The sequence below is a fragment of the Mauremys reevesii genome, unplaced genomic scaffold, assembly GCF_016161935.1.
Source record: "Mauremys reevesii isolate NIE-2019 unplaced genomic scaffold, ASM1616193v1 Contig116, whole genome shotgun sequence".
In the NCBI taxonomy this organism is placed as follows: domain Eukaryota; kingdom Metazoa; phylum Chordata; order Testudines; family Geoemydidae; genus Mauremys; species Mauremys reevesii.
The window spans coordinates 131181-146373 of NW_024100734.1; the positions used below are offsets into that span (position 1 = coordinate 131181).

General features: G+C 53.8%; 1 protein-coding gene across 1 annotated transcript; it reads right to left on the reverse strand.

The window, feature by feature from the left end:
• Nucleotides 1-3642: 3642 nt before the first annotated feature.
• LOC120392788 (olfactory receptor 958-like) lies at nt 3643-14099 on the reverse strand. The gene is made up of 3 exons (XM_039517510.1): nt 13987-14099; nt 11217-11910; nt 3643-3894 (listed from the first exon to the last, which is right to left on the reverse strand). Exons 1-3 carry the CDS (start codon nt 14097-14099, stop codon nt 3643-3645), a joined length of 1059 nt encoding a protein of 352 aa, XP_039373444.1.
• Between the last annotated feature and the right edge of the window lie 1094 nt (nt 14100-15193).

A 15193-nucleotide genomic window follows, 5' to 3' on the forward strand; every position in this document is an offset into this window, starting at 1 on the left:
ATCTCCTCTGTCCCAGGCCTTTGTCTTAGCCACAAGATAACGGTTTGCAAATAATTCCCATGGGCTCTTTAAATGTAGGTGTGATGAATTGATACATTTCTCAGTTACCAAATATTATAGCGGGGATTGGCAACTTTCAGCATGCGGTTCGCCAGGGTAAGCACCCTGGTGGGCTGGGCCGGTTTGTTTACCTGCTGTGTCCGCAGGTTCGGCCGATCGCGGCTCCCACTGGCTGCGGTTCACTGTCCCAAGCCAATGGTGGTGGTGGAGGGAAGCAGCGGCCAGGACATCCCTCGTCCCGCACCACTTCCCACAGCCCCCATTGGCCTGGAGAGGGGAACCTCGGCATTTGGGCTGTTTCTAGTGCTGGCATGTTTACTTCTGGGGGGATTCTGCACCACTGCACACAGGGCCGGCTCCAGACCCCAGCGCGCGAAGCGCGTGCTTGGGGCGGCATGTTGTGGGGGGCGCTCTCCCTGTCGCCGGGAGGGCGGCAGGCGCCTCCGGTGGACCTCCAGTGGACCTCCTGCAGGCGTGTCTGCGGATGCTCCACCGGAGCCGCGGGACCAGCGGACCCTCCGCAGGCACATCTGCAGGAGGTCCACCGGAGCCGCGGGACTGGCAACCACCAGCGCGCCCCCCGCGGCATGCCGCCATGTTTGGGTCGGCGAAATTACTAGAGCCGCCCCTGACTGCACAATGCAGAATTAGGCAGAATTCATGGTTCCCCCCGCAGAATCGGGCTGCAGAGCTGCCTGGTGCAACTAGGGCCCAATGGACTCTGCGGAGCCCAGCTCGCAGTGAGCGGAGCGCCCAAGCTGGCTGAGCCGGAGGCTGCTTGCTCTGCTTAATCCTCATTCTCCTGGGGACCCCAGGAGACCTATCTCTGGCAAGGGGTGAGGAAGGGCAGGGCTGCACCATGTCCCCTGGCAGGACAGTAGAGAACCTGGGAACAGTAAAGGCTCTGGGAGTGCCAGTGTCTGAGCTGTGGGCAGGAGCGGCGCCAGGGTTTCTGGCACCCTAGGCAGAATTCGGGGGGTGGCATTTTGTGCGCTCCCCACGGGGCGCGCGGGAGCTTCCGGTTCCACTACCATCACGCCGCTGAGAAGGACCCTCTGCCGAAATGCCGCAGGTGACAGCAGCAGTCATTGAGCTGCTCAATTGCCTGCCGCTGTTTTCCGCAGCATGTCGGCAGAAGGTCCTTCTTCGGCGGCGCAACGGAAGTGGAATTGGAAGCTCCCATGCGCCCTATGGGGAGCACACAAAATGCCACCCCCCAAATTCTGGTGCCCTAGGCAACCGCCTAGGATTGCCTAATGGAAGCGCCGGCCCTGGCTGGGGGTGCCCTGTGGCTGGGCCCTGAGGGGAGGGGGGTGCTGGTAGCTGAGCTGGGGGTGTCCCGTGGCTGGGTCCTGGGGGGAGGGGGATGCTGGTGTCTGGGCCGGCTGGGCTCTGGGGAGGCGGGTGCTGGTAGCTAAGCTGGGGTGTCCCGTGGCTGGGCTCTGGGGAGGGGGTGCTGGTGTCTGGGCCGGGGTGCCCCATGGCAGGGCTCTGGGGAGGGGGTGCTGGTGTCTGGGCCGGGGTGCCCATGGCAGGGCTCTGGGGGAGGGGGTGCTGGTGTCTGGGCCAGGGGGTGCCCCATGGCAGGACTCTGGGGGGAGGGGGGTGCTGGTGTCTGGGCCGGGGGGTGCCCCATGGCAGGGCTCTGTGGGGAGGGAGATGTTGGTGGCTGAGCTCGGGGTGCCCCATGGCTGGGTCCTGGGGGAAGGGGGGTGCTGGTGGCTGAGCTCGGGGTGCCCCATGGCTGGGTCCTTGGGGGAGGGGGATGCTGGTGTCTGGGCTGGGGTGTCCATGGCTGGGCTCTGGGGGAGGGGGTGCTGGTGTCTGGGCCGGGGGGTGCCCCATGGCTGGGCTCTGGGGGGGAGGGGGGTGCTGGTGTCTGGGCAGGGAGGATGAGAGTGCAGGTGACTGGGCTCTGGGGCCTCCCCCCAACACCCCTCCCCCCAACAGCCCCAACCTGGAACTGGGTTGTTGTAGGGGTTTCTTTAACTCTCTACTCCTGGGGGAATCTTTTTTGCTCTTGTCTGTTTGCTGACATACCTGTTGACAGGTATTTTGAAATAAATTACCAAAATACTTGAAAGGGAGTGATTATATTATGCTATTTTGACAAATGAAATATGCAGAATTTTGCAGAATTTTAAAATATTATGTGCAGATTTTTTAAATTTTTTGGCACCGGATTTCCCCAGAAGTAGATGTTGGACTCTCATGCGCTGTTCTGCTGGGAGAAGGGTCAGGGGCCTGGCTCACGGGATCTACCCCAGGTTCCTTTCACTTTTTTTATTTTATTATTTTTTCATGTCAAGGCCAGAAGGTTAAAACCCACGTCCGAGGAGTCAGTGATAATTCTGAACAGTACGTTATTGTGTCTGTCGGATGGGAGGCCTGGAGGCCCAGGTGCAAGGGGTGCTGCACCGACACACAGAGAGACAGCACCTGCCCCAAAGAGGTTACAACAGAAATGGGGCTGGGGGGTGAGGAGAAAAGAATAATTTTTACCACAGTCTCTCAGGTGGGGAATTCAGCCCCAAAGAGATGACGTCATTCGCATAACTTCCTGCCTAGCCCGCATAAGCCCTGGCATTAATGTATTCACTTCCTGCCTCACCCGATGCCTGGGTAACTTGATTGACTTCATGCGTCACCTGAACCCTAGTGTCACCCAACAGCCCTGCCTCAATCCGAGCAGAATTCCTTTGACCTTTTCCCTAACACTAACCCTAGGCTAACACCAGTGTCCTCCTCCCTCACCCTGGGAAAACTCCACTGACGTCCATCCGAACCCCAACCCTGGAATAGCTCCTCCGACCTCCTCCCCAGTTGGGATCAGGATTGCTGGGTAAGGGGGCGCAAGCAAATAACATGCATTTTAATGCAGCTGAACATACACACGTACATCTAGAAAACAAGAATAATTCCTGTGCTTATAGCACGGGGGTCTCTCTCCTGGGGAGCCATTACTCTGAAAAACATTTGGGGTCGTGGTGGAGAATCAGCTGAACGTGAGCTCCCAGTGCGATGCTGGGGCCAGAAGAGCTAATGCGACCCTGGGATGCATAAAGGAGGAATCTCGAGTACGAGCATAGAGGTGATTTTACCTCCCTGTTTGGCACTGGTGTGACTGCTGGTGGTACACTGTGTCCAGTTCGGGTGTTCACAATTCCAGACAGGGGCTGATAAATTGGAGAGGAATCAGAGAAGACCCATGAGAATAACAGGAGGACTAGAAAACCTGCCATATAATGATAGGGTTAAAGAGCTATGTAGATCTGTGTAATAAGGCTGAGATTTTCAAAATCCTCTACAACGTTTGGGTCTCCAGTTCCTATCAATTTTGATGCAGGCTGAGTGTGCTTGTGCCTCAGGTAGCTTTGAAAATATCAGCCTTACAGTATGCAAAGACAGCTCTATATTTTTAGGAGCATTTCTATGACTTGTAGAGATCCACATAGATAGATGGGGGCTGTGTGGGATGGGGAGAGACAGAGAGGTTCACAAGAGCCACGGAGCCACCATGCAGATGTGTGTGTTGATGTATTTCCAAGCAGACCCACATGCTACCCCTGCAGCTGCCACACATCAATGTGCAGGCGTTTGACCCCCTCTCAGTTTTCTCAGAGCCGCTTTCACCTCCTTGTTCCTCAGCGTGTAAATGGTCGGGTTCAGCATGGGCGTAACCACGTTGCCAAAGATATGCACAGGGGTCACCAGCATTTTGCTTAGCTGGGGCTGCGTGTAGACCAGGGCACAGGGCCCAAAGAACAGCGTCACCACCGCCAGATGCGAGGCGCAAGTGGAGGTTGCTTTGCGCCGCCCTTCGGCTGAGTTCATGTTCAGGACGGAATAGATGATCCTGACGTAGGATGCGAGGATGAGGAAGAAACAGTCATGGGCACCACCCCAATATTGGTGAAGGTCACGGTCTCGATGACATACGTGTCCGCCTGCCGCCCTCCCTGCGCACTCTCCGCAGGCATGTCTGCAAGAGGTCCCCCGGAGCCGAGGGACCGACAACGCGCCCCCTGCGGCATGCTGCCCTGCTTGGGGCGGCCAAATTCCTAGAGCCGCCCCTGGGTTAGAGAGAGAAGGAAAAGGAAAGGACATGGGGAATAGCCACATCCAGAGGTGCTGGAACTTGGGGTGCTCTGTGGGTAACCTGCCAGAGGGATTTTTAAGGTGATTTTTGCAGGACAATAACAAAGTGTCTGTTTATGTTTTGCCAGGGAGTTTTCCCCATGCAGGAGAGGCTGGGCTGAAGGGGAGACGCTGGCGGGTTGGGGCTGTAACACACGGAGAGAGGGAGATAAAGGATAGCTACACAACAGACAGACAGACTGGCAGGCAGGCACACAGAGAAGGATGGACAGACGGCTGGATCGATTTTCTCTCTACAGAAAATATTGGGCTGACATCTTCCTCGGAGCGAGACAGAGACTGGCAGATTCAGAGAGAGGCAGAGACTGAGGGACAGAGCGAGAAGAACTTTACCAAAGCAGGAGTCTTACACTGGCTGCATTGGGAGGGGCCGCTCCAGCTGGCTGGAATTCTTCCTTTCTGTCCACGGCCCTGACTCCTCTGTAGCACCATCCAGCTTTCTTATCCCAAACGGCCCATCACCCAGGAGAGGTGCACAGCCTGGGCTCTTGCTATCCAGCCCGGAGACCTAATCCGCTCCGAAGCTAGCGAGGGCTGCCACAGCGTATCGCCCCACTCTGCAGCCGAGCCCCACAGCTTTCTCACAGCTTCCAGCCTCCTTACGGCTCTCCGCGGTCTTTAAATCCCCTTCGGGCCCATCGGGACCAGGGCCCTGAATCCCCGCCAAGCTCCCAGGCTGAGACCTCGGCAGAGTCGCCAATTAACGGAGATTCTGCATCATTTTCAATAACGCTCCTAGACCCCTGGGGCCAGGCCCTCCGCTGGCATCAATAAGTGTAGCGCCATTGAACTGAGCGGGCCAGATCCCCAGCTCCACCGGGGTCCGGATTCTGCTCCCGCTCCCCGACCTGACTCCTGGAGAACGCCATCAGATTCCCTGGGGCTGTTTCCCCTCTCAGCCGCACGCCCTGGTGTAAATCAGAGTAACTCCACTAGAATCAAAGGAGCTGTGTAGATTTCTACCAGCTGAGAATCTGACCCCGACATTGTCTGGGGGAGGGGACGTTCATGCTCGTCTAGGCTCTCCTGCCGTGTGACACAAGCCAGAGAATCCCCCGACCGGGGTGTGAAATAGGAGGAACCTGGGCCAGACGTGCAGCTGGAGGCCTCTGAAGCCAACAGAGCTTTGGCCTTGGTTTGTGTCCCCCGCTGTTCCCCTGCCCCTTCGCTGCGTCTCTGTGCACAGGGATGTATTCGTGCCCTTGTGTGGTTATGTGTGAGGGTGAAATTCACCGCTGTGCAGACAGAGGGCAGCATACGTCCTGGGCACCACTTCTCCTCACTTTTTGTAGTACAGAAGAGACTCCAAAAAGGACATTGTGTCATTTTTGTCAGTACAGTAACCTCCCTACCACCACCACCAACAACCACTCTAAGACGATTATGGCACCGTTGTATTGGGTGCAGTGTGAGATAGATGTTGCTTTTGATAACCCAAACATAGGAAGGGTTATCAACACCATCCCTCCTCTTGTCATTGGGATGAATGTTGTGCTGCGTCTTTCTGGGCCTCTTTGAATAATCCCACCCCTTTGAATAATCAGGGTTCAAAAGAAAGGGTCTTTAGCTGATTATAGCTCATTTACATTAACAAAACCTGCTCCCTCACTAGCCATGTAAGCGGAATAGACGCAAGCCTCGTCTTGCACCTCTACTACGCATCTAGGCGCAGAGGTTGGTGGTGGTCAGTGACATCAGTGGGAAGCAGGGCCACCCAGAGGATTCAGGGGGCCTGGGGTCTTCAGCGGCGGGGGTCCCCTGCCACCGAATTGCCGCCGAAGACCCGGCACTTCGGCGACAGGTCCTGGGGCGGAAGGACCCCCCGCGGGTCTTCAGGGCACTTCAGTGGCGGGTCCCAGGGCGGAAGGACCCCCCCCACCCCCACAGCCGAATTGCCGCCGAAGACCCGGAGCAGAAGAAGCTCTGGGGGCCTGGGCCCTGCAAGAGTTTTCCAGGGGCCCCAGAGCAAGTGAAGGATCCCGCTCCAGGCCCCCCGAAAAACTCTTGTGGGGGCCTCTGCGGGGCCTGGGGCAAATTGCCCCACTTGCTCCCCCACCCTCCCCTCTGGGCAGCCCTGGTGGGAAGCTGTATAGTGTAGAGCGGAGGTTCTCAAACTTCATTGCACCACGACTCCCTTCTGACAAAAAACATTCCAATATGAGGCCAGGGGGAGGGACTGAAGCCTGAGCCCACCCGAGCCGAGCCGCCCCAGGCAGGGCGGGCAAAGCCAAAGCCTCACTGCCCCAGGGGCCTGGAATCTCAGCCCCACTGCATCTTCGGCCCCAGACAATGGGGCTTGGACTTTGGCTTCATCCCCTTGCCCCAGGAAGTCTAAGCGAGCCCTAGCAACCCCATTAGAATGGGGTGGGGCCCACATTGGGGTCCCGACCCACAGTGTGAAAACCGCTGATGTAGAGACCACACAGAGAGGGATGTGAGAGCGACAGGGCTAGATTGGGGGGCTCCAGCAGTGATCTCATCGATCCATTTGCTGTGTCCCAGCACCGCAGTTGTAATAAGGCCCCTTGCGATTCCGCTAATCGCTATAATTTCCCGCTCTTCTCCGGGGGGCATCTTACTTGGGAGCCAGGGCGAAGGGGCAGAAGCAGACGGTATAATTAATCTCTGTAGCTGTGTTATCCCCAGCCCAGTCAGAGCATCCCATGGGGTGCCATGGCCGTTGGGATTAATTGAAATGTCCCCAGGCTGGGCCTTCTCACCAGGCTCAGAAGTTATTCTTGGCTTGCATCAGCTGAGTTCCGTGTGTCATTGCCATGAACCCCAGAGACAGAACTGCATTTTACTATTTTAATTTGCATTATCAATATTGTTATCATGGATATTATGGAAGGACCTATATGTAAGCAGGGGAATGGTCCCGCTATTGTGGGGAACTTTCCTGGCTTCTGCACTACCCCGGTGACGTGGGCTAGCGAAAGGATCTGAGTCCTCGCTCCCACTTCCTTTACCCAGAGGCCTCCCTGCCCTTGAGGACTCCCCTTCCACTCTCCTGTCTGGCACAGTCCTCGTAACCCCAACAAGGCTGGGCCCAGGATTCCTGGGGGGCTCAACCCCCAACCCTGCTGTGGTTACCCAGGACAGGGGCTAGGGTGTCCCCACTCCAGGGTACCCTCTCTGCACTGTGCACCTCCCTGACCCACTGATCACATCATACAATTTAAAGCAAATACAAGTTATTTAATTAACAATTAATTTTAAAAAAGAATAAGGAAAAAATGAGGAAGGTTAAAGGAAACACATCACCCTGCTCTGGGGCAGGGAACATTACAAACAGTGTCTCTGGACATCAGGGCAGTTCACAGTCTGTTCCTTGTAGGTCCCAGGCCTCCTTCTCTGGCCCTGGCTGTGCTGCAGGGACGCTGCGGGTTGGACACTTGTAATGGTGGTTCCCACACGCCCTCAGGCTCTGGGTGGCTCCCCAACTCAGCTTGGGCCCCTGCTTTCTCCTTAGCTCAGCCCCGCTCTGTCTGACCCAGGCAGCTCCAGCTCACACGGAGAAGGGGACCCCCCCTGGCCTTCTGACTCCCTGATTAGCCTGCCCACCCTGTCAATCAGGCTGATCTGGAGCACTGGCCTCTCCACATTGTTCCTGGGGACTGTCAGTCTCAGGCTCCTGATTTCCCATCGACCCCTCCCCTTTTAGTTCTGGGAGCTAGCAACCAAACACCCCACTGAATGTTAGTAAGGGGGCAACAGTCCCCTTACATATAGTCTGGAACTGAGTCTTGTACCCCTTTCTCCTACACCCAGCACAGACTCATAGAGACAGGCCCTGCCTGAATGTGATACACATTTAATAGCTGATGAGGAAACTGAGGCACAAGTTATTCAAGGGCAAATAGGGAATCTCCTACAGAGCCTGTATAGGAACCCAGATCTCCTGTGTCCCAGGTCTTTGTCTTAGCCACAAGATAATGGTCGGCAAATAATTCCCATGGGCTTTTTAAATGTAACTTTTGAATTGATACAGTTCTCAGTTACAAATACTATAGCCACCTGCTCTCCCGGCTTCTCCCTCTCTGGCTGCCCAATGCCCAATGGAGCTTTCCCATTGTCCATCAGAATCTATTGCAGTTTTTCAAATCAATGTTCACAACTTGTGCCCTGATCTTCCATTCCAGGTTTTCTTATCTCCGTCTCACCATAGTCTGGATTTGTGGCTCTTTGGAAACTGGTTCCCTGGACTAGTGCAAAGAAACAACCGAGAAAATTCAGGATGAACCCAGGATGAATTCAGGGGGTGCTGCAGTGCTGTGAGTGGTGCAGGTAACTCAGTAGGGGGCGCTCTTCCCTCAGCATCAGGGATGTTTCTAATGCCAGGTGTTGGGCTCGCATGCGCTGTTCCGCAGAGAGATGTTATCTCCCCAGGTTCCTTTTGCTTTTTTATTTATTATATTTTCATTTCAAGGCACATGGTTAAAACTCATGTCCGAGGAGTCAGTGATAATTCTGAACAGTACATTATTGTTTCTGTTGTATGGGAGGCCTGGAGGCCCAGGTGCAAGGGGTGCTGCACCGACACACAGCGAGAGACAGCACCTGCCCCAAAGAGGTTACAACAGAAACTGGGGGGTGAAAGGAATATTTTTTACCACAGTGTCTCAGGTGGGGAACTCAGCCCCAAAGAGATGTCGTCATTCACATACTTCCTACCTAGTCCTCATAAACCCTGCCATAAATGTATTTGCTTCCTGCCTCACCCCTACTCTGGGTAACTTTGACTGCATGCGTCACCTGAATCCTAGTGTAACCCAACTGCCCAACCTCAATCCAAGCAGAATTCTTTTGATCTTTTCCCTAACGCTAAACCTAAGATAACACCAGTGTGCTCCTCCCTTGCCCTGGGAAAAATCCACCGACTTCCATCCTAAACCTAAGCAAAGCCTTGAATACCTCCACCAACCTATCTCACAGTCAGGATCTGGATCACTTAGTATGGGACTGCAAGTAAACAATGTTCATTTTAATGCAGTTAAACATAAGATTGTACATCTAGGAACAAAGATCAGAGGCTGTGCTTACAGGACGGGGCCTCTCTCCTGGGGAGAAGTGACTCTGAAAAAGATTTGGGGGGTGTCAGGTTCCCTCCCTACTCTGAACTCTAGGGTACAGATGTGGGGACCCACATGAAAGACCCCCTAAGCTTATCTCTACCAGCTTAGGTTTAAAATTCCTCCAAGGCACAAATTCTTCCTTGTCCTTGGAACGGTATCACTGCCACCACCCAGTGAGTTAGACAAAGATTCAGGAAAAGGACCACTTGGAGTTCCTGTTCCCCCAAATCCCCACAAGCTCCTTCACCCCCTTTCCTGGGGAGGCTTGAGAATAATATACCAACCAAGTAGGTTAACAAAGTGGGCACAGACCAGCCCTTGGGTTTTTAGGACACTAAAAACCAGTCAGGTTCTTAAAAGCAGAACTTTATTATAAAGAAAAAGTAAAAGAAGCACTTCTGTGAAATCAGGATGGAAGGTAATTTTACAGGGTAATCAGATTCAAAACACAGAGGATTCCCCTCTAGGCAAAACTTTAAAGTTACAAAAAAAACAAAACAGGAATACCTCCCTCTTAACCTAGGGAAAATTCACAAGCTAAAACAAAAGATAATCTAACGTATTTCCTTCCTATTACTTACAATTTGTAATCTTGGATGCTTAGTTCAGATATGGCTTTAGGACAGGGGTTCTCAAACTGGGGGTCGGGACCCTTTAGGGGGTCGCGAGGTTATTACATGAAGGGGTCGCGAGCTGTCAGTCTCCACCCTAAACCCTGCTTTGCATCCAGCATTTATAATGGTGTTAAATATATAAAGAAGTGTTTTAAATTTATATGGGGAGGGGGGTCAAACTCAGAGGTTTGCTATGTGAAAGGGGTCACCAGTACAAAAGTTTGAGAACCACTGCTTTAGGAGATGTATTTTCCCTGCCCTGGTTCCTCGCTGACCCGGAGAGAACACCCAAAGAGAACAAAACAAAAACCTTCCCCCACGGATTTGAAAGTATCTTCTCCCCTTATTGGTCCTTTTGGTCAGGTGCCAACCAGGTTATCTAAGCTTCTTAACCCTTCACAGGTATAGGAGGGATTTTATGATACCCTTAGCTGTATGTTTCTGACAGGGGTCATGGTGGAAAATGAACTGAATGTGAGCTCCCAGTGTGATGCTGTGGCCAGAATTACTAATGTGACCCCGGAGTGCATAACTGAGGAATCTCGACTACGAGCATAGAGGTAATTTTACCTCTCTGTTGGCACTGGTGCGACCAATGTTGGAATACTGTGTCCAGTTCTGGTGTTCACAATTCCAGACGGGTACTGATAAATTGGAGAGAAATCAGAGAAGAGCCATGAGGATAATTGAAGGAGTAGAAAACCTGTCTTATAATGATGGACGTCAAGAGTTTGAGCTATGTAGATCTGTGTAATAAGGCTGAGATTTTCAAAGTCCTCTACAAAATTTGGATCTCCAATTCCTATTAATTTGAATACAGGCTGTGTGTGCCTGTCCCTCAGGCAGCTTTGAAAATGCAACCTTACAGCATGTCAAAGACAGCTCAGTATTTTTAGAAGCATTTCAGTGACTTGTAGAGATCCACATAGACATATGGGGGCTGTCTGGAGATGGGGAGGGACAGAGAAGCTCACAAGAGCCACAGAGTCACCATGCAGATGTATTTCTCGGTGTATTTCCAAGCAGACCCACATGCTACTCCTGCAGCTGCTGCACATCAATGTGGAGGCATTTGACCCCTTCTCAGTTTTCTCAGAGCTGCTTTCACCTCCTTGTTCCTCAGCGTGTAGATGGCCGGGTTCAGCATGGGAGTAACCACGTTGCCAAAGATCTGCACAGGGGTCACCAGAACATTGCTTAGCTGGGGCTGTGTGTAGACCAGGGCACAGGACCCGAAGAAAAGCATCACCACCACCAGATGTGAGGTGCAAGAGGAGGCTGCTTTGCGCCGCCCTTCGGCCGAGTTCATCTTCAGGACAGAATAGATGATCCTGACGTAGGAGGCGAGGATGAGGAGGAAGCAGGTCATGGACACCATGCCAGTGTTGGTGAAGGTCACAGTCTCTATGACATACGTGTCTGCACAGGCCAGCTTGACCACTGGGAAGATGTCGCAGAAGAAATACTCCACCACGTTGGACCTGCAGTAGGGCAGTGTGAAGGTCAGGCTGGTGAGGATGGTGGCATGGAGGGAGCTGGCGATCCAGGTGCCGGCGGCCAGGAGGGCGCACACCCTCCGGTTCATGATGAGCAGGTAGCGCAGCAGGTGGCAGATGGCCACGTACCGGTCGTAGGCCATGACAGTGCAGAGAAGGCACTCGGTGCTGCCCAGGAAATGCCAGAAAAAGACCTGGGACATGCACCCACCCAGCGAGATGGTTCTACTCTGAGCCCAGAGGTTGGCCAGGAATTTAGGGGTGCTGATGGAAGAGAATCCAAGGTCTACGATGGAGAGATTGCAGAGGAAGAAGTACATGGGTGTGTGCAGGCGGGAGTCAGTGAGGATGGCTGAGAAGATGAGCAGGTTGCCCAGCAGGGTGCAGAGGTAGAAGGCTAAGAAGGTGACGAAGAGGATGGTCTGGAGGCCGTTGGTGTTGGGAATCCCTAAGAGGATGAAATGAGTCACCACAGTGTGGTTGACCCGCCCCACGAGGGACTCATTCCTGGTGATGGGGAGAGAAATAATGCCAGTGAGTTACTGAAACAAACAGACCTGTCATTCTAGAGCTGCAGTGGTCACCCTTCTTTCCACTGCCCCCATGACTCACTCTCACTAGGAGTGATGCATATTTCTACCAGTGTAATGCCAGTTTGGGTCAGGGTCTCAGTGTGCTGGCGCTGAACATGGAGAGAGAAAATGTCTCCCTTGAAGATCCTACAGTCCACAGACAAACAAAGGGAAGGTCTATTCTATTCTGTTCTAGTCCAGTTTCTTCTCTTCTCTCCTGTCCTATTCCAATGCCTTCAACTCTATTCTATCTAGGCCCTTGCTCCACCCTTATCACCACAGTACCACGGAGCCTTCTGTTTGTGGCTAAAATTTCTCATATGGTTTCTTCTTTCTCTCTCTCACCCTCTCCGCAGAGGTATTACCCTGGGTGCAGTGCAGCGCTTTCTTTTGGAAGCATTTCGCTGTTATAAATGCTGGTGCTCCTACTGTTTCTGTTAAGGAAGAGGAGGAGGAAATTACAAACCAATGAATAATTGGAAGAATTGCCCCAGCTTTGTTAATGATGTGAATTGTTTGAGGTTTTTTCCTGGAGTTGGAGAGAGCGGGAAAAGGAAAGAAGGAGAAGAGGAATAGTAATGCCAGAGGTGCTGGAACTAGGGGTGCTGGGGGCTGCTGCAACCACTGGCTTGCAGTGGCTTCCACTTCACACCCACTGTACAAATTGTTCCAGCGCCCCTGGCTGCAGCTTGTCTCTGCTCGGCCGTGATCAGCAGGCTGGGCTCTGTGGATAACCTGCCAGAGGGATTTTTAAGGTGATATTTGAAGGACAATAAAAAAGTGTCTGTCTGTTTTGCCAGGGAGTTTTCCCCATGCAGGAGAGGCTGGGCTGAAGGGGAGACGCTGGCGGGTTGGGGCTGTAACACACGGAGAGAGGGAGATAAAGGATAGCTACACAACAGACAGACAGACTGGCAGGCAGGCACACAGAGAAGGATGGACAGACGGCTGGATTGATTTTCTCTCTACAGAAAATATTGGGCTGATATCTTCCTCGGAGCGAGACAGAGACTGGCAGATTCAGAGAGAGGCAGAGACTGAGGGACAGAGCGAGAAGAACTTTACCAAAGCAGGAGTCTTACACTGGCTGCATTGGGAGGGGCCGCTCCAGCTGCCTGGAATTCTTCCTTTCTGTCCACGGCCCTGACTCCTCTGTAGCACCATCCAGCTTTCTTATCCCAAACGGCCCATCGCCCAGGAGAGCTGCACAGCCTGGGCTCTTGCTATCCAGCCCGGAGACCTAATCCGCTCCGAAGCTAGCGAGGGCTGCCACAGCGTATCGCCCCACTCTGCGGCCGAGCCCCACAGCTTTCTCACAGCTTCCAGCCTCCTTACGGCTCTCCGCGGTCGTTAAATCCCCTTCGGGCCCATCGGGACCAGGGCCCTGAATCCCCACCAGGCTCCCAGGCTGAGACCTCGGCAGAGTCGCCAATTAACGGAGATTCTGCATCATTTTCAATAACGCTCCTAGACCCCTGGGACCAGGTCCTCCGCCGGCATCAATAAGTGTAGCGCCATTGAACTGAGCGGGCCAGATCCCCAGCTCCACCGGGGTCCGGATTCTGCTCCTGCTCCCCGACCTGACTCCTGGGGAACGCCATCAGATTCCCTGGGGCTGTTTCCCCTCTCAGCCGCACGCCCTGGTGTAAATCAGAGTAACTCCACTGGAATCAAAGGAGCTGTGTAGATTTCTACCAGCTGAGAATCTGACCCCGACATTGTCTGGGGGGAGGGGACGTTCATGCTCGTCTAGGCTCTCCTGCCGTGTGACACAAGCCAGAGAATCCCCCCGGGGTGTGAAATAGGAGGAACCTGGGCCAGACGTGCAGCTGGAGGCCTCTGAAGCCAACAGAGCTTTGGCCTTGGTTTGTGTCCCCCGCTGTTCCCCTGCCCCTTCGCTGTGTCTCTGTGCACAGGGATGTATTCGTGCCCTTGTGTGGTTGGGTGAGGGTGAAATTCACCGCTGTGCAGACAGAGGGCAGCATACGTCCTGGGCACCACTTCTCCTCACTTTTGGCAGCACAGTAACCCTCCCCCGCGCCCACCAGCAGCACCACCAGGAAGATCCTGGCACTGTTGTTCTGGGTGCAGCTCAGACACAGAGCGAGACGACCCGGCCTTCATGGTTCACTCTCTAACTAACCCAAACACAGGGAGGGTTATCAACGCCATCCCTCCTCTTGTCATCGGGATGAACGTCGCGCTGCATCTTTCTGGGCCTCCCACGTGTCCTCTTGCCCACCCCTTTGCACAATCGGGGGTCAGGAGAAAGGGCATTTAGAGGATTGCAGCTGATTTAACTGAACGAAAGCTTCTCCTTCACTAGCCCGGTAATCAGAATAGACAAAAGCCTCATCTTGGACTTCTACTGTGCGTCTACACTAAGGGGTTGGCGGTGGTTAGCGACCTCGCTGGGAAGCTCTATAGTGTAGACGAATCCATCGACACCACACAGAGAGGGATGTGAGAGAGACAGGGCTAGATTGGGGGGCTCCAGCAGTGATCTCATTGGTCCATTTGCTGTGTCCCAGCACCGCAGTTGTAATAAGGCCCCTTGCGATTCCGCTAATCGCTATAATTTCCCGCTCTTCTCTGGGGGGCATCTTACTTGGGAGCCAGGGCGAAGGGGCAGAAGCAGACGGTGTAATTAATCTCTGTAGCTGTGTTATCCCCAGCCCAGTCAGAGCATCCCACGGGGTGCCATGGCCGTTGGGATTAATTAAAATGTTGACTTTTTTAATGAGTCCCCAGGCTGGGCCTTCTCAGTGCGCTGGTACCAGGCTCAGAAGTTATTCTTGGTTTCCATCAGCTGAGTTCCGTGTGTCATTGCCAAGGACACCGGAGCCGGAACTGCATTTGACTCTTTTAATTTGTATTATCCCTATTGTTATCATGGGGATTATGGTGGGACATGCAGTCTGTGACTGAGACATGGGCCCCTTTGTTCAGCACCCAGCACAGATAGACAGGGGCGGCTCTAGGAATTTTGCCACCCCAAGCAGGGCAGGCAGGCTGCCTTCCGCGGCTTGCCTGTGGACAGGCCGCTGGTCCCGCGGCTTCGGCAGATCTCCCGCAGGCACGCAGAGCGCCCCACGCGGCTTGCCGCCCCGAGCATGCGCTTGGCGTGCTGGGACCTGGAGCAGCCCCTGCAGATTGAGAGACACAGTCCCAGCCTGAATGTGATACACATTGAATAGCTGAGAGTGACAAAGGATTTA

What these genes read in the sequence shown, in the direction of transcription:
- LOC120392788 (XM_039517510.1), bottom strand. Translation starts at nt 14,099, where the DNA reads ATGAAGGCCGGGTCGTCTCGCTCTGTGTCTGAGCTGCACCCAGAACAA. An exon ending in GGGTTACTGTGCTGCCAAAA is followed by an intron (nt 11,911 to 13,986) that starts GTGAGGAGAAGT and finishes CCCCATCACCAG; the next exon opens with GAATGAGTCCCTCGTGGGGC. An exon ending in TCATCTATTCTGTCCTGAAG is followed by an intron (nt 3,895 to 11,216) that starts ATGAACTCGGCC and finishes TCCGTCCTGAAC; the next exon opens with ATGAACTCAGCCGAAGGGCG.